At 38.9% G+C, this 19863-nt stretch overlaps 1 protein-coding gene and 1 long non-coding RNA gene across 7 annotated transcripts in view; one reads left to right on the top strand and one right to left on the bottom strand.

Annotated features, from left to right (window-relative positions):
• Window positions 1-19863, bottom strand: part of LOC411079 (protein grainyhead) — a 133826-nt gene that overhangs the window by 13884 nt on the left and 100079 nt on the right. For all 5 annotated transcript variants that reach the window (XM_006562116.3, XM_394553.7, XM_006562112.3 and 2 more), the window contains exons 5-6: window positions 7716-8076; window positions 4866-5249 (exon numbers count right to left, since the gene is read on the bottom strand). In XM_006562116.3, coding sequence (XP_006562179.1) covers window positions 4866-5249; window positions 7716-8076 — 745 coding nt within the window. The remainder of the gene's footprint in view (window positions 1-4865; window positions 5250-7715; window positions 8077-19863) is intronic.
• Window positions 1-19863, top strand: part of LOC113218552 — a 67935-nt gene that overhangs the window by 7548 nt on the left and 40524 nt on the right. The gene's annotated exons all lie outside the window — the stretch shown is intronic.

Here is a 19863-nt window from a genome sequence, read left to right as displayed (position 1 = left end):
ATATCTTTCGTTTCGTCGGTTCTGTATCTCCGCAGCCCGTAGCGAATATTACACGGTGCACACGTGTAGACACACGTTGGAACGCGGTGTAATCGGCGTGCAAGCGAAAATCGTTGGAGATTTAATCCGTAATTACAAGCCTCTCGGTGCACTGTGTCTAATGCACAACGTGTTCTCCCCGCTCCATTGCGGAAGTCATCGATCCTATCCGACGAGCCTATCCGAAATTATCCCTCGTGGAGCGAGACGGAACGAAATAAACAAACTTAGATTCGAAAAAAAAAGAAAAGAAGAATTATTAGATAATCGAGAAAGTTTAATGATGGCATTTGTTCGAAAGAAAAATAACAAACACCATGATTTTATTACAAATGTCACAAGTTTTCCACTGTAGTTCTCTAAAAGTTTGGAAAATAGAAAGAATTAGGAAAATTTTTATATTTTCAGTATATAAATGTACATTTATATACATTTTCATAAGGGAATGAAAACGTTTTGCAAGGGGGGGGGAGAAGAAATTTTCGTTTATAAGAAATTTCTTCGCGTTACACGATATTTTCAATCTTGGAACGAAACAATATTCTTACAAAAAAAAAACGGAAATAGCATCGGGTCGAACGTTGGACCGAAATATGAATTATTTTAATTACGAGGATAACGATAGGACGCGAAACGCGATTCTCGCGTTTTATTTTGAATCGCGTGCAAGCAGAGCAGAACGGAACGCGTGTGCTTTCTAATTCGTAATGTCAACCGCAATGCTAATGACTTACTCGCGCGGATAAGCCGCCCGTTTGCCCCCGTCCAACGATTAATGTTTCCGGAAGCGGCCGATTACGCGTGACAACCGAGAATACGTGGGAGTGATGAATCGCTTATGGCCACGGCTCGGTTCGACGGGCGCGAAAATTATGCGGCGGGCAGACTATGCGCGAGAAACTCGGGCCCCTCGGGCCTTTGCAATTTGCCCACGATACGGACGATTCGACGCGGCTCGATTCATTGTTTCCGCGCCACGATTTTCCTCCCCTCTTCAGAAACAAATCTTCCTCCTCCGGGAAGTGAATTTTTTTCTTCCCTTCGTTCGAAAGGTTTCCAAGAATTATTTTCCATTCTCTTCTTTGATCGATTAATTGTAATTCGATAATAATTGTAATCGAAAGTCGATTCATTTTCCTCCCCTCTTTAGAAAGAAATCTTCCTCCTCCAGGAAGATTTTTCTTCCCTTCGTTCGAAAGGTTTAAGGAAGCTTTCCAAGAATTATTTTCATTCTCTTCTTTCGATTAATTGTAATTCAATAAAATCGATTCATTGTTTCCTCCCCGCCACGATTTTCCTCCCCTCTTCAGAAAGAAATCTTCTTCCTCCAGGAAGTGAATTTTTTTCTTCCCTTCGTTCGAAAGGTTTAAGGAAGCTTTCCAAGAATTATTTTTATTCTCTTCTTTCGATTAATTGTAATTTGATAAAGTTTTCTTCCCTGCTACGATTTTCCTCTCCTCTTTAAAAAGAAATCTTCCTCCAGAAAATGAATTTTTTTCTTCCCTTCGTTCGAAAGATTTAAGGAAACTTTCCAAGAATTATTTTCCATTCTCTTCTTTGATCGATTAATTGTAATTAAAGTCGATTCATTTTCCTTCCCTCTTCAAAAAAAAATCTTCCTCCTCCAGGAAGTGAATTTTTTTCTTCCCTTCCTTCGAAAGGTTTCCAAGAATTATTTTCATTCTCTTCTTTGATCGATTAATTGTAATTCGATAAAGTCGATTCATTTTCCTCTCCTCTTCAGAAAAAAATCTTCCTCCTCCAGGAAGTGAATTTTTTTCTTCCCTTCCTTCGAAAGGTTTAAGGAAGCTTTCCAAGAATTATTTTTATTCTCTTCTTTCGATTAATTGTAATTTGATAAAGTTTTCTTCCCTGCTACGATTTTCCTCTCCTCTTTAAAAAGAAATCTTCCTCCAGAAAATGAATTTTTTTCTTCCCTTCGTTCGAAAGATTTAAGGAAACTTTCCAAGAATTATTTTCCATTCTCTTTGATCGATCTTTGATCGATTAATTGTAATTAAAGTCGATTCATTTTCCTTCCCTCTTCAAAAAAAAATCTTCCTCCTCCAGGAAGTGAATTTTTTTCTTCCCTTCCTTCGAAAGGTTTCCAAGAATTATTTTCATTCTCTTCTTTGATTAATTGTAATTCGATAAAGTCGATTCATTTTCCTCCCCTCTTCAGAAAGAAATCTTCTTCCTCCGGGAACTGAATTTTTTTCTTCCCTTCCTTCGAAAGGTTTCCAAGAATTATTTTCCATTCTCTTCTTTGATCGATTAATTGTAATTCGATAAAGTCGATTCATTGTTTCCTCCCCGATTTTCCTCCCCTCTTTAAAAAGAAATCTTCTTCCTCTAGGAAGTGAATTTTTTTCTTCCCTTCGTTCGAAAGATTTAAGAAAGCTTTCCAAGAATTATTTTCCATTCTCTTCTTTGATCGATTAATTGTAATTAAAGTCGATTCATTTTCCTTCCCTCTTCAAAAAGAAATCTTCCTCCTTCAGGAAGTGAATTTTTTTCTTCCCTTCCTTCGAAAGATTTCCAAGAATTATTTTCCATTCTCTTCTTTGATCGATTAATTGTAATTTGATTCATTTTCCTCTCCTCTTTAGAAAGAAATCTTCCTCCTCCAGAAAGTAAATTTTTTTCTTCCCTTCGTTCGAAAGATTTAAGGAAGCTTTCCAAGAATTATTTTCCATTTTCTTCTTTGATCGATTAATTATAATTCGATAAAGTAGTAAAGTAATTCGTTCTCCTGGAAAATTTTTCTCCCTTCCTTGAAAGATTTAGCATTTTCCAAGAATTCTTTCGAATTCTTTCGATTCTCTTCTTTGATCGGTCCTCGATTAATTGTAATTCGATTCGTTGTGCATTAAAGGAAGATTTGGTATTTTTTGAGTCGTAATTCTCTTTTCTTAAAGTATTCAATTGGCTTTTGGGATTTGGAATTCGATTCGATTCTTTTCTTAAAGTATTTAATTAACTTTTTAGAATTCGATTCGATTCATTTCTTTTTTAAGAAATTTTTCCGTGATATTCTTTTGTTTTGATATTTAAATGCGGTTGGATAGTTTTACGCGAACGCGAAAATCGTGTCGATTATATATAAAGATTGTAGATAATGTAAATAGATAACGCTATCGTTATACACAATTATCAAAATGTTTGGAAGAATGTTGTTCGAGGAAATTTCAAAACTATTAAACTTACTCATCGTGTAAGTTTATCGAAATAGTAATAAAAGAATGCACCGTGAATGCAATAAAATAAATATAAATCAGAATCAAACTTTTGCAAACTTTTTAAAGTACTTGTCGCTCTGCAAAATTTTTTCCACCATTCAATAAAACAGTTTTATGATCTTGACATCAGATCGGTTCGAAGATAAAGCAAAACTACGTTAAAGCTTATCTTATCTGATTAAACATATCACATTCTATATTGATAATAAATATAGGCAAATGGATTAACGAATTGATAGCGACAAAGTATTAAAATTTAGATATCTCTGTGATATTTCTCGCATAAAATCGTACCATAATAACAACGTACTCCTCGCTAAACTAAATTCGATATCTCTCTATCCGACTTTTCCTCGAACGATTTCGAATGAAAACTCGTCGTGTAAAAAACAAACAAACAAACAAAAAAAATGAACATACCACCTATTACATGATTCTCATCGATTACAGACATATACACACGCGTTGATATATTCCCGATAGATATGCGTTGTTTATTATGCAAATCGTGCAGAAGTATCGTTACCGAGCCGTGTAAATTCTGTTCCAAAGATCGAGTAAAAAAAAAAAAAAGAAAAAAATGATCGCACGTCGGAAAAAAACTGATTCCATTTGCGTGATGGAACCCGCGATATCGACTTGCCAGCTCGATTAAATTCAAAACGAATCAAAAAATATGTTTACGATGATTGGGTATCAATCTGGATAGAAAATGGCCAACTCGAGAAAGTGCACGTACATAGTCGTGTATATATATATCGTAGATGAATCTGCGCAGATAGACGTTTGAGATTGGTACATATTTATTATTAAAAAAAAAGAAAGAGGGGGAAAATGGAGTTTACGATTATTTGAGCGTACAACCGACGATCAAGTCTTATTTATAATCGAATTAACATTCGAATGTTCGAAGATAGACCATCCCCTTGCCGATAGAACGTATCGATCGGCATATTAGATTTTAATGAGAGATTATCGTAATATTTCTCGAGATCGAGATCGATGATATTTGACAAGACGTTTAAGATCGATATCCATGCTACTCGCGGATCGTGTATACGGAACGTTCACGAGACAAAGAGATTTCTACATTTCCAATCTCTTATCTCTCGTGATCGAGATCGCGCGAATATTTTATCCTCTTTTGAACGATTTTAACATTAATCGTCCTGGAAGTTTCCCTTCAAATTAAAAATCGAGTAAATCCAAGCTAATTTCCTTTCCAAAATTTCAAATTATAATCTTACTCAAATCGAATGCAAAAGACAAAAATGTTAATTCGTTCAGAAAATCATTCGAACAAAATCTTACCTCTCCCTCGAATACAAACAATTCGTATAAAGGATGTCCCAAAATTAACCCAAGATTTGAGTTAAATATAAAAGAAAGTTTTTAAAATATCGTTCAATAATGAACGATATTGTTATATCGTATAACCCTCCATTTTTACACGGTTCTCTTAACTTAATTAAAAAGTGGCGGTAAATTCAAAATCTTACAAATATTCGCAGATATCGATAGGATGCGAAAATCATTTTCACGCCACGAATTTCTTTTTTACAAACAATTGAAATTTCGATGACCAACCTGATGCAGCGCCGTGGGCGGATGATGATCTTGCCTGGGCGTGACCGCGTCCGCGCCGATCCCGGAGTCGGGGCTGGGAAGATCAACGGTGAGGACTTTGCTGCTGCTCGACGAGGAGCGTATCGCGTGTGTCGTCGCGTAAGAGCTTGGCACAACCTCGTACCTCGTGTACGAAGCGGTGGTGGTCGATAACGAGGACGAGCTCGAGGATGCCAAGGGTGGCAGGGCGTCCCCCGTCACATAGACCGCGGTCGCCTCCTGGTGCAACCCGCTCGGATTCCCGGTGTTGGCTGCGCCCGTCGCCGAGGTCGACGTGTACGTCGTTGACTGGAGCCGGGGGCTGCACGAGCTGTAAGGGTCGTAGGGGCTGCCGTATTGTTGAACCTGTTCAATTTCAAATTTCACGATTAGATATATATTATATTACGTTAGAGAAGCGGAGGAGAGAGAGAGATTGAGTTTGGAGAAATTGGAATAATTTTGTTTAAAGAGCGTCTTCGAGAAAGTTGCTCTCGAGGAGGAGAAGATTTTTCGTGTGTGCGATAAGAGCGGTTGGATGATTTTGATAGGATAACTTTCGAGTTAATTAGAAATAAATAAGTGTAGTTTTGTTTGTCGAATATTTATTTTGGAACTGTGATTAAATTAATAGCGTAGGGTTTCGAGAGTGAGCGATTTTAACGTTGTATCGAACGTTAATTTTTGAAGTAATTGGATTTGAATGTGGAAACGTGACATAGGGGAATTGTTATTCTAGAAATATTGCGTATAGATTGGTATTTGTTTCGAGGTCTAATAAACTGCACTTTTATCAAGATTAAGTTGGATAATGTCAGGTACGTTTGTCATAATAGAGTCGAGGAGTTAAGGACGCTTGTTTCTACTGTCTTGGGTTTAATATCTGGGATCAGGATAATGTCAATCCTTTTTTTCTTCTTCTTCTTCTTTACCTATTCGATCACGTCGAGTATTTTAATCGTAATGGGCCATAGTCGGATTCGATGGAGTCCGATGGAGTGTTGTCACGTACGTTATCGGGACAAGTACTATCGAGCGCGTTTCCTTTTTTTTTTAAGAACGGACACTGGAATCCTGAAAGTTACTAGCACGCATTTACCAGCTGTGCCTGTCGATAATTTCTGTCAAGTTCCTGCAGGATTTAGTTACTCGTTCCTAAATATATATAAGAGACAGGAGAGATTCGAGAACGAAGGCTTGCCGGATAAAAAGAATTTTGATATTTTCGCTTCGATTGCCAATCATTGATATCGATTTCTTTTAATATTGTAATATAATGTTCGCGACGTCGTTTGAGGGGATTTTCACTGTACGGATCGAAGGGAAACAGGATCATTATTGTAAATTTCAAGTACAACTTCTTCAGGGACGTATGTTTAGTTTTTTAAAAATTAAAATATGTTGAAGAATTCTACTTGACAATCACACGAAAATCTCTTTTGTAATAATCTCTGAAGAACTTTCTTCTCTCTAATATAATTTTAATACCTGAACCTATTCGAACATCATCTTTAAAATCCACGATTAGTTTCTGAAGAATCTCGAAAAAAAAGAGAGAAGAGACGTCTCAACGATTAATTTAAAATATGTCAAAGAGAGAAAAGAGAGATTGGAAAAAATTAAAATCTGTTTTAAAATCTTTCTAATATAATAATTTTAATACCTAAATCTATTCGAACATCATCTTTAAAATCCACGATTAATTTCTGAAGAATCTCGAAAAGAAAAGAGAGAAGAAACGTCTCAACGATTAATTTAAAACACGTCAAAGAAGAAAAAGAGAGATTGGAAAGGAAAAAGTTAAAATCTGTTTTAAAATCTTTCTAATATAATTTATAATACCTAAACTTATTCGAACATTTTTAAAATGTACGATTATTTTCTAAAGAATCTCGAAAAAAAAGAGAGAAGAAACGTCTCAACGATTAATTTAAAATACGTCAAAGAAGAAAGAGAGAGATTGGAAAGGAAAAAGTTAAAATCTGTTTTAAAATCTTTCTAATATAATTTATAATACCTAAACTTATTCGAACATCTTTAAAATCTACGATTATTTTCTAAAGAATCTCGAAGAAAAGAAAAGAAAAGAGATATCTCAACGATTAATTTCCAAAACACGTCAAAGAGAGAAAACAGAGATTGGAAAGAAAAAGATCAAATTCTATTCACGTTTTGAAACTTTTGTAATAATCTCTGAAGAACTTGCTTCTCTCTAATACAATTTTAATATTCGAGAGGATTGAACATCTCTAAAAATCCACGATTAATTTTTAAAGAATCCTTAAAAATCCTGAAAAAGAAAAAAAAAAAAAGATATCTCACGATTAATTTCCAAAACACGTTAAAGAGAGAAAACAGAGATTGGAAAGAAAAAGATCAAATTCTATTCACGTTTTGAAACTTTTGTAATAATCTCTGAAGAACTTGCTTCTCTCTAATACAATTTTAATATTCGAGAGGATTGAACATCTCTTGAAAATCCACGATTAGTTTCTGAAGAATCCTTAAAAAGAAAAAAAAAGAAAAAAGACGTCTCACGATTAATTTCCAAAACACGTCAAAGAGAAAAAACAGAGATTGGAAAGGAAAAGAAAATCTGTTTTGAAACTTTTGTAACAATCTCTGAAGAACTTGCTTCTCTCTAATACAATTTTAATATTCGAGAGGATTGAACATCTCTAAAAATCCACGATAGTTTTTGAAGAATCCTTAAAAAAAAAAAGAAAAAAAGAAGAAACGTCTCCAGTCTCAACGATCAATTTCGAAAACAATGTCACGTGAAAAGGGGGATTGAAGAAGAGGGTGATTGGAAATTAACACTGTGCAAAATACCTGCAGTTGATGCTGATGATGATGGTACATCCCCGGCGGCGTGGGACTGTCCGGCTGCGCCTGCTTGTGCCTTTTGCTGGACTGTTGCGCCCCTCTCGACGAGCTCAAATCCTCCGGCTCCCTTTTCACTCCTGCGATCCCGGTGCTCGAGGAGCCGTCGTGTCTGAGGGACTGCGGGCTGAGCGGAAGCGGAAGGCCACCCTGCAGGCTCTGCCCGGGACTGTGGGACTGTTGGTTGTACTGGTGGAGGAAGTGGTGCAGCTCCCCCCCACCGGCGCCTTCGCCGCCTTCCATCCGATTCGCCGAACCGGAACCGGAGCCAGGCGCCTCCTGCACCAGCAGCTTCTGGCCCATCACACCCCTTCAACAGTCCGTGGAGAATCGACCTTTTAACTCGCCATCTCTTTTGTCACATTCGATTCACGAAACCGATCGAGAAACCGTATATGTATAAGTATATAAGTGCGCGTGTCGAATCGGCACGGGATACGTTTCCATTCGCTCTTTCCTTCTGGGAAATTGCGAGAAGGGAATCATATTGTGGGATAGTTGGTTGGCTGGATGATGTTTATCGCGAGATACATCGATACAAAAATTCTTTTTCTTCTTTTTTGTATCTGTTTCAACGAGACGAGAATCTTAATCTTACGAGAAACAATTTCTTTAACCATAATATAAAATATATATATCTTTCGATTCGGGGAAATTGTGAAAATTTTTGCCAGGGATTAAGATAACTATGATATTTTTATGAAGAAAAGGAATTTGTAAAGAAATAGTATGCACGACTATATGTTGATTAATTTCAAGTTTAAATTTCAATCTTTAAATGATTTAAAGTATGCGTTGAGCATATATCTTCAATGGCAAAAAAGGGAGAAAAGAAGAGTGACGATTAAGTTACGCGTGGATTAATTTTTCTCGCGAGCATCGATGGATGAATTCTCTCGGTAATTTCCTTCGGAAAGATAGATTTTAACGTTTTCGCTGATACGATAATGACAGGTTTTCCAAAGAAGGCCGGACTATCGTTCCTTCGTATTCTCCCTTCCCTTCCCTCCTCGACTGAATCCCGGTTGAAAACCGCTTCGTCCATGTTCCCCGTGGGAAGTTATAATAATGTTAATACGGTATTAGCTAACGAGCAGAGCGATTTATTGTACGGGACGGTTGTTTTACGACTAAACGAACGTAAGCGAGGAGATAGGGATCGGGTGGTGAGGGGAGGGATCGATGTCTGCGGTACATTTGTCATCTCTCCGCTGCTCAATGGCGTATATAATACATAACATAACGTTCTTCCATCTTACGCACAAAGGTGTAATGTATAATTAATTCATAGATTTTCAAGGTCCGTCACGGCGTATATATGCCGTAATGTGTCTCATCAATAAAACGGTTATGGCTTGGTTGGCCGCCGTTTCGCAACGTATTCCGCTTTTCTCGGTGTATAAAAAAAAAAAAAAAAAAGAAAAAAAGAGAAGGAAAAAGAAAAAAAGCAAATACGTACGGGGATAAAATATCAATGGTCTCCAATCATTACTAAATATAAATCGATAAACATCGACGCGCGCGCGCCTTTCCTTTCCTTTCTATTCCGTCCGTCGATAATATTATTATCGACGCGGATCCATTCCCGCGCACAATAACAGTCGCGTTTCGTCCCTCTGCGAGAGAACAACGACGAATTCGTCGTTCGTCGCGAATTATATCTTTCGCGTTTATAATATAATATAATTAATCTTCGAACAATTTTACCTGAACTGAAAAAAGGAACACGAACAATATACGCACGATATACGAGAGAGAGAGAGAGAGAGATAGAGAAAGTTTTCGTTTTTCCAGAAGCGTGTGTGGGAACAGAAGTCGTTCGACACGAAGAGAATCGAGGCTCGATCCATCCCATCTGCCGAATCACGACGGCAATAAAATTTTCTGGGCGCGGAAACGCGATTCGTCGAACGGTCGTAGGGGAGGAGGAGGGGAAGAATCGAGAGGATCGGGCATTATTCCAAGTAGTTAACATGTTATATTTAGCATGATAATACGTATCCACAATACGGGGGACCCTTATAAACTGCCAACGCTCTCGGTGCATATATATATATATATATATAGGAGAGGAGGCCTCTTCCTCTTTCTCTTCTCGCGCGTTCCTTTTTTTTTCTCTCTCTCTCTCCCCCTCCCTTTATTCCCTCCCTTTCCAACCTCCGTCCTTGCCAACGTGTCGTGGCAACAACCACTCCGCCAGATTCACCGGTCTATGCCCTTCTTCCTTCCCTCTCCTCCTCCTCCCCTCGCCCATGCGCGAAGAAGACACGTCGCGTGCTCTGTCTCTTTCCTACTCCTTTCTTCACCCGGTGAACATCGCCACACTACCGTGCTACCTACCTACCCCACGGTCAGATGCTCCCGTACAATGGCTCTTTTTTTTTTTTACACTTGATACCTGATCTCTAACTCTCTCTCTCTCTCTCTTCCCGTTCGTACGTGCACCGCTCTTTGACATCGCGTCGTCTGGTTCGGTTCGAGGGAGAGAAAGAGAGATGTTTTTGCGCTCGAAGAAAAGAAGAGACAGAGACAGAGAGGGTAGTGTTCGTCGTAGTTTTCGTCGTCGCCGTCGCCCTCGGCACACTTGTGCCTGTGAAGAGGTGCGGATAGGAACCGAATGGAAAAACGAACCGACCGTGTGGGGAGAGGAGGAGGAAGGGCGCGTTCTGTTGTCCTTCCCGCGGCGGAAATCTCTCTGCGTAACCGGAGGCAGCAAGGGCCTCATGAATTCGGCTTACGTGAAATGGATCCCCGTCGCTGGATCGTCGTCGTCGACTCTGCTGCGTCGAGACGAGCATTCGTTCCGCGCCTCGCACTCTTAATGCCACGCAGCGGCGGTAATGCGATGCTAATCCTTGATGTAGGATCAGAGGCAGAGATTCATGGAGATCGCGGAGAGAGATCCGCCCGGGGATCTAACCGAACGACGTGAGTTCGCCTTTTGAATATTTCGATTAGAGGATGGAACGGGGGAATTGGTGTAAGGGGGAGGGGTGGTGTTTGATTTACATCGAGGATCGACGCTGTACTCTTCTTTCGAGATTCGGATTTGTTGTTAACGTTGCTAATTCATAATTTTTTTCCAAATTTCTAAATGCGTTATATTATTACATCGTATATTTATATATATATGGAGAAATATCATTTACGATAGCTAGTTTCAAAATTGTTTTTACTCAAAGAGATATAATCCGAATTACGAAATTTGTATTGAGAGAGAAAAAAGGAAATTGCAACGGGTCAAACTTATTAATTTGAAACGTATATATAATAATTTATTTTTTTCGATAGTATATGCATATCGTCGATTCGATGCATATTCATACGTACGCGCGTGTGTAAACGAAATAGGTGTTTCAATAAATTATATTATCGTTACATAAATCTCGTGCGAAGTCAAAGATTGGTTCCGATCCTCTCGTATAACGCGACTTTTTTAACTAATTAAATTGCAACCGTTCTTCTGTTAAGAATTCGACGATCGATATTTTTAATTCTCCTGCTTGGAAACTCAATCTCTCATCTCTAAATCAGACTTTAATTCTCTGGTTGTACGAACGAGCGAGCAAAAAGCAATAATTTGTCCATATATTTTATAACGATTATAACGTGATCCATTCGAACGAACTTTTCAACTTGTTGATAAATTAGACGCGCGTTGAATGAAGCTTATATATATATATATAAAAATAAAATAACACAATTTATCCACGGTTTAAAATATTTATGTGTAGTGAAGCTGGTAGGGGAAGGTATGGAAGAAATGGACTCGAGTAGCGGCACAGTTTAATCACCTTCTGTGCGGTAATTCTCAAGCCGGTTTTCCACGAATTCATGAATTCGCGACTGTTTCCCCGTACACGGACGAGCAAATTATTCCACGTAACGTTACACGACCGCGCCGTTTTTGCCATGTCGCCACGCAATTGCGTACCGTTTGCGTTAGTACGCGCAAAAGAGGCAATTATGCGCTTACGGTGCAGCATTATCGACGACAGACGTACCACGCGCTGCTTCGAGGTCGCCGGGTCGTCGGAGGGTCACCGTCTGCTCAACCGACTTGTACTTTTGTGTGTATATATACATACACGCGAGAGGATGGAGACGGTATTAGAAAAGAAAGAAGATTCTACGAATTTTTTATATATATTCGAGTCATTAACTATCTTTCTTCGATTAGACCATTCTTGAAATCGATTCTTTATGAAACAACTTCCCAATTATTTTTCATTGAGAAAATTTCATTTTCTTAATGAACAATGTTTGTAAATTCTTCGCTCAAAATTTCGACGAAACTTCTTTATAAGAATTTCATCTTTCTTCCTCGATATTTACAATACAATCCTTATAAATCTCTTCCAATCCCTTTATTAAAAAATCTAATTTTCCTAGAGAAAATCTCCTTTTCCAATTAAAACAACTTCCCAATTATTTTTCATTGAGAAAATTTCATTTTCTTAATGAACAATGTTTGTAAATTCTTCGTCCAAAATTTCGACGAAACTTCTTTATAAGAATTTCATCTTTCTTCCTCGATATTTACAATACAATCCTTATAAACCTCTTCCAATCCCTTTATTAAAAAATCTAATTTTCCTAGAGAAAGTCTCCTTTTCCAATTAAAACAACTTCCCAATTATTTTTCATTGGGAAAATTTCATTTTCTTAATGAACAATGTTTGTAAATTCTTCGTCCAAAATTTCGACGAAACTTCTTTATAAGAATTTCATCTTTCTTCCTCGATACTTACAATCCTTATAAACTTCTTCCAATTCCTTTATTAAAAAATCCAATTTTCCTAGAGAAAGTCTCCTTTTCCAATTAAAACAACTTCCCAATTATTTTTCATTGAGAAAATTTCATTTTCTTAATGAACAATGTTTGTAAATTCTTCGTCCAAAATTTCGACGAAACTTCTTTATAAAAATTTCATCTTTCTTCCTCGATACCTACAATCCAATACAATCCTTATAAACCTCTTCCAATCTCTTTATTAAAAAATCCAATTTTCCTAGAGAAAGTCTCCTTTTCCAATTAAAAGAACCTTCGAAAGAGCTTCTTCTCTCTCGAAATTGAAAAAAAAGTATTCCTTTCACTTTTTCCTGCCCATCCAAAATCCAAAATCAATTAACTTAATTCTTTCTAACAGATCCTGGAACAATGAACCGACAGGGTCGGTGGATTCTTGCAAGGGTCAGATGTTAGCCGTAGATGTAGATGTATGCGTGTCCCAAACGAAAAAGCTTGCGGTATCAGTGTTGCGGGGTCCGGTTCGGAACCGGAATCGGCATTCCTCAAACCGGAAATCGGGCGTATCGGAAGAGAGCGTGTGCGTGTCCTCGAGACCTGTCGGCGCTCGAACTCGAAAGACAGGTCTCGCTGGTGCGTGGCTGTCGGGTCGGGTCACTCGTTTCGATTATTATTATTGTCAGAAGCGGCCGGTTCCAGCTTCTCTTTTCTCCTCTTTCCTTTTTTTCTTCTTCTCTCTCTCGTCTCCTCCGCTTTTTCCGAGGACCTTTTTTCCTTGGCACGCATTCACGCACGCACGTCACCTGTGCACGCAGCACGCGCCACTCCCGTATGCGGTATGCATATGTACGCGGCTTTTTCGACGTTACGAATTTGAATGCGAGCAGCGTGGACCGGTGGAGGGAGGGGGAGGGTCGAGCTTCCGCGCCTCCAATCTTCCTTTCGTGGACAGGGATTGGATCTTCTCTGGAGATGCTCGTTCTTTTGGAAAATCTTTGGATTCTCCTTTTTATGCAATTTTCTGATTTAATTTCTTCTTTTTTTTTTCCTTCGTAATTGCAATTGGAGTTTGAGAGTTCGTGTTAAATCCTTTAGAAAAGGATTAGTAGATCGGTGGAGGGAGGGGGAGAGTCGAGCTTCCGCTCCAATCTTCCTTTCGTGGACAGGGATTGGATCTTCTCTGGAGATGCTCGTTCTTTTGGAAAATGGATTCTCCTTTTTATGGAATTTTCTGATCGGTTTAATTTCTTCTTTTTTTTTTCCTTCGTAATTGGAGTTTGAGAGTTCGTGTTAAATCCTTTAGAAAGGGATTAGGTATTTTTGATAGTGCAATGTCTTCTTCTTGAATGAACCATAGAGCTATACTTTGATTTCCTTTCTTTAATGTTCGAGAGGAGATTATTTTTCTCTTCCTTCTCTGGCCTTCCTTAAAAAATTGAAGCTTTAATTTCTGGAAAGGATGTTTTGTCAGGATAGATAGTTGGTTCCTGGTTCTTTTTTCTTTTCGAGAAACACGAGAAGGAGGATTTGGTATGTCGGACACGTGTCGCTTTCGAGGATCTTGATTTCGATGCGAATCTTTTTTCATAAAAGTTGCTCGTTGATCGTTGATCTTAATGGTACGCTTCTGAACTATGTTTACAACGTCAAAATGTGGGATTAAACGCGGCGCGATTCGTGGAATCGTTTCCCTTTCCCTGGAAACCGGCGAAGTTTGATATGTCGGGCATGCCTAGCCCGTGCTTTCGTAGATCGTGATCTCGATGCGTGACTTTTGTTACATTCTCCCTCCCCCTCCTCTTTCTTTTTTTGAGGATTTCGGGCCCGAGTAGACGGAAACTATTGATGGATCGAAGGAATAAAATACTTTACGATACGAACGATACAAAGAAAATTATAAAAAAAATCTTCGAATTTCTCTTTCCTTCGAAATCAAAATTTATAATTATAGAGATCGAGTATTTTATATAATAAAAAAGCATCGATCTACGAGTCGAATAAATAATCGAGTAAAACGATAATATATTGTAATTATACCTCCGTTCCAATGGGGAAAAAAAAATCTATCTATACCAACGTCTCGATAAATCCCGCCTCGTTCCAACGAGGCGCAATGGAATCTATCCATTTCGTATTTCATATTCTTTTCAAATTATCACTGTATCGTTAACACCGGGATCGGCGAGCGTTAGCTAGGGAATTCGCGTTTTTAGGTCTTTGCCCGCAGAAATCGTACGGATGACCGCTCGAACTCGTCTTGGTCTAGTCAACACCGTGTCCATGGAACCGGCTACAAGGATCGCGAGGTCAAAAGCGTACTTGACACGTCGTCTTGAGAAGACGCTGTCGCGATCGCTGTTAAGCCGTGTAGCAGTGATAAAGTCGCAGATTTTCGCGGGGGGGTTGGCGCGGTTCGCGGTTCGCCAAAGAGAAACCGGACTTTCCGTCCTCTCGAAACGGGAAGAAACGCGAGAATGGGGACCCCGAGAGAGGACCTGAGAATTATTATTCCGCGTTACGTATTCAACAGCTTCTCGCTTATTTCGCGATAAAGAAAATTAACGAACGATCTTTTTTTTTTTTCTCTCTCCCTTTTTTCTTTCGGTTGTAGATATCGTAAAAAAAAAAATTGTTTTCAATTTGGAAAATTTTGTTTTCTACTTTCTAATCGGCGGGCGATAATGTAGAGTGGAATATACAGCGAGGGAACAGGTTTCTCTGTGATAATTACACCATTTGCTCCATCGCTTATTAACCCATTAAAACCGCGCAACGAAATAATGCGTAAAAGTTGCGCAAACGAAACAGATATTATCGAGGGAACGTTTATCGTATTTAACTAATATATATATATATATTTTTAATATATTAATATATATATATATTTTTTTCTTAAATTGGAAAACTATGTGATATTTTGCACAAGGATCGGAGAGGAAAAAAGAGATTTATGATTAATGAAAAAATAGTTTATCGTGAATAAATTTCTTAACGCTTTATAAAATTATCTAGGCTCTCTTGTGTAACTTTCGTCACGATTACAAAATATATAAGAAAACATATAGAAACTCAATAATAAAAAATCGGTACTAATTGGATTTCAATTCTATCAAAATTAGAATACGAAATATTTCTTTGGGAAGATTCATTCCATATTAAAATATTCTTTACAATTCACGTAATATAGGATCGATGATTATTCGATCAACAGCTCCAACTCTCTTCTCTCCATCTCTATTCGAAAAATCACAAACGACGTAAATACATTTATCTGTGAAACAGTTGTTCGATACACTTTTTACCAAAGTCCCTTTTCCTCCCCTGCACCTCTTTCATCATCCCCATTTCCAAGCAACGTTCATCTCCAGTTGTTCATAGTTCACCTCTATCTCTTCGATCTCGCGTCTTATCACGTAACAGCCTTCCCTCCCTCCTCCCGCGATCGCGGCACCGCAATACAGAAAATTAACCCATTAAAGAGAAGGAAATAAAAACCCTTGCCTAGAAGTCCGGTTCTAAACAATCCGGTTGGGAAGGAAAAGTCGGGGGGAGGAAAAGGAGCGCGGGTGCGTTTGAGGAGGGAGGAGGGGGGGAGCGTTTACGGCGTTTTGTGATCATAAATTCAAATAAAGGGGAACTCGCTCGCGTTACGTGTCGGGCATAAAGCACGCGGCGGACAGCGAAAACGGGCCGTGCCACTCGTCCCGCGGCCGATTCTGGTTACGTACCGGGGCCCGTTTCGTTTTACGACGTGACACGAGGCCCTCGTCAAGTGGGTCAGAGGCCAGCCTTGGTAGTGGGCACGCCAGGTTCCTCGTACTTCCACTGATCTCCGCGTAACGATAAACCGGCAAACGAGACGCGTAATAAGGAGTTAAGGCCGAGCTACACGTCCGCGGGGGTACGTGGAGAAGGGGTGGCCACCAGTTCTCCTCCACTGCGCACGCTCTCTTTCTCCTCTCCTAGCTTTTATATTTTATTATTTCGGATTATTTCAACCGTTCCTCCTCGCCACGATTCTAAAAGTTTCTCTCCTCTGTGATCTTTTTGCCTTCCGTTTTCTTTTAAGGATTCGTTTTTAGGATCTTTCTTTTGCTTCTCGTAACTTTATTTCGAATTTTCTCTTGTTTTAGTCTACGTGGCTTCGAAATTAATAAAGTCAATTATTGAATCGGCGATTTGTTGTAAATCCAACAAAATCCAAGAAAGCGCGAGGAACGCAATAATCACCTTTGTCGAATTTTCTCTTGTCTTAATCAGTCCAAAGAAAAAGGAAAATAATTTAAATTCTAATTTCTTAATCGCGAAAAAGTCTACGCTTCGAAATTAATATAAAGTCAATTATTGAATCGGCGATCTGTCGTAAATGATCTAAGAAAGCGCGAGGAATGACGCACAAAACGATGTAATAATCACCTTTGTTGAATTTTCTCTTGTCTTAATCAGTCGAAATGATTTAAATTCAGCGTTAATTTCTTAATCGCGAAAAACTCTACATGGCTTCGAAATTAATATAAAGTCAATTATTGAATCGGTGATCTGTCGTGAATGATCCAAGAAAGCGCGAGGAATGACGCAATAATCATCTTTGTCGAATTTTCTCTCGTCTTAATCAGTCGAAAGAAGAAGGAAAATGATTTAAATTCAGCGTTAATTTCTTAATCGAAAAAGTCTACGTTTTCAAAATTAATAAAGTCAATTATTGATTGCCGAATGATCCAAGAAAGCGCGAGGAATGACGCAATAATCAGCTTTGTCGAATTTTCTCTTGTCTTAATCAATCAAAATGATTTAAATTCAGCGTTAATTTCTTAATCGCAAAAAAGTTTGGCTTCGAAATTAATGAAATCGATTATTGAACGGTCAATTATTCTATCGGTGATCCGCCGAATCGTAAATGATCCAAGAAAGCGCGAGGAATGACGCGCAAAACGGTGCAATAATCACCTTTGTCGAGGTGATTCACGCGCCACCGCGGCATATAAAAATAGATGGACAATGCGTGTAACGTGCAAAGATACTGTTTCTTTCTTGAGAATACAATGATAATGATAAACCGTAACGTAGAACCGTAATATAAAAAAATGACACCGCGATCGTTGCAACTGTTTTTGTCGAAAGTCGAGTTTTTTAATGGCGTCTACACAACACACTAGCTGTCCCGCTACTTGTTTCACACGGTCGCGGGATAATAAAACAGGTCTCGTTTTTTAATACGGTACACACGATCTTGAGAATGGGAATGTTTGTAAAATGTTTCCTAATTAAGTAATGAGATTGCGAAGATTTTCATAATATGTATTTTTTAAGTTTCTTTTTTTTTTTTTTTTGCGAAAGCGTTTAAAACAACGCGCGCGATATTAAAAAGAAGAGGAAGAAGAAAAGGATGTAGAGAATATTTTAAATAGGAATTGTATTTTTATCTGGATACACGGCTCGGAATGGCCAATTAGCGTGAGTCGTGTTTCTTCGAAAGTGATTTATGCGATTCTCTTTATTTTTTTTATCCTTATTTTTGTTTTAAGTTTGCTGAAATAAGCGCTTAATTTATTTATCAAGTGAAAGTGTTACATTCCTCCGACCAAGTTCTTATTAAGGAATATTTCATATACATGTATTGCATCTTGGATCACTTTTAAATTGCGAATAATTTGCATGAATATGACTTTACGTATTTCCTTTCAAAATTTAGAAAACTCGAAGGTAGAAAGAAATTTTTTCAAATGCAAGCAACAAACGAGAACACTGTTTGAAAAAAACTCTTCCAAGACGTTCATTAATCGATTTATCACGATCGGATCCGTCGACACTCGAGGACTCTGACTCCGTTATTATTACCTAATGAAACGTTGCCGTACGAATTCCTGCTCTCGACTCGCCACCAGTTTTCTCGATATACCGACGCTCGAAATAGCAATTTTCCGCGATTAAAATGAAAAGAATCTCTTCGAGAGATTCGTCTTTTTAGTTATAGGAAGAAAAACAAACTTCCTCTCTATTTTCACCCCGCCCCTTCTCCGATTGTCCGATCGATTCGAAGAAGCGAAATACATACACGGATATATAGACAGACAGAGCGAAAAAGGCAAAAGTGGCGGAGAAAGAGAAGAAGGAACAGGTTTCTCGAAAGTGGTGGGATAGATGGATGGATGGATGGATCGATCGATCCGAACGGATACAACGTTATTATCATCGCGAACGACAGGAAACGCGAAGCACGGCGAAATGAAATCCACCGCGAGCGATCGGTTCGAATTCCATTTCTCAACGCGACGTAATGCATCCATCCCCCGATGCCTGCCTTCCACGTAGTCCGAGTCGGGATGTAATGATACGCTATCGCGTGTCGAGGAGAAAGAACCGACAAAAACCCGTACGATCTCGAGAAACAGTGTTTAAAACACAGTGTGGCAAACAATATAATCGATACGTTCAATGTCTCCGATCTCCTTGGAAACACGAACTTTCCACATGGCGGAGTTGCGCAACCGACGAACGACGAGAGAAACTTCGCTCGAAAACGAAGCGTCTTTTCGTCTTTGCATCTTTCGTCGTCGCATCGCATCATGCGCTTTGTCAAATGGAAAGGAAATACGATTATTGAATTAATTTCCAGGGATTGTTCTGTTAAAAATCTGAACGAATCTCGTTATTAAGATTCTTTAAGATTCGAGACGAGGAAATAATCATCTGAATCGATTAGAGATGCCTGGAGAATTAAATTTCGTCACAACGTAAATTTTACTTTTATTTCAATCAAGATCGTATAAAACTTGTCGAATTTTCCCGATGGAAAATTTGTTAATTCTCTGATTATATTTGGGATACTAAAATCGGAGGGAAAGAAAGGCGGCTCACGGATTAAAAGTACCATCTTCGAGAACGATCTTTATTGCGGCGGCTTGCTGTGAAACCGTATGCCGATTGTTCAACCCCCATGGCGCGGCCATAAGCGACTCGGCTCGAGCGTCACACAGTTGTGCCCGGCCTTGGACATTATATTATCTCGGAGAGAGAGAGGAGGCCCGTCCGGATCGAGCTTTTGCCGGCTGGCAAAATCTTCCCCCTTAATGGGACCGTCCCGCGACGAGAGATAATAATAATTTCGCGTCGTTAAGGGTAACGCGCTTCACGCCTCCTTCCGCGCCAACAGATGGAACGTTGTTGATGAGCCCGTTGGACACGGATGGACAGGGATTCGCGTATCGACCTCTTCTCGATTTTCGAGAATCCGTTTCGCTTGCTTCTGACGAAAGGAAAAATACCCTTCGATCGACTTTAAATTTCTCGAATCGCTTTTTGCAAGATTGGAAAGAGTGACGAAATTAGGAAGAGGAGATCGATTTT

The sequence above is a fragment of the Apis mellifera genome, linkage group LG5 (assembly GCF_003254395.2).
Source record: "Apis mellifera strain DH4 linkage group LG5, Amel_HAv3.1, whole genome shotgun sequence".
NCBI lineage: Eukaryota > Metazoa > Arthropoda > Insecta > Hymenoptera > Apidae > Apis > Apis mellifera.
This window is presented reverse-complemented; position numbering and strand designations above follow the sequence as displayed.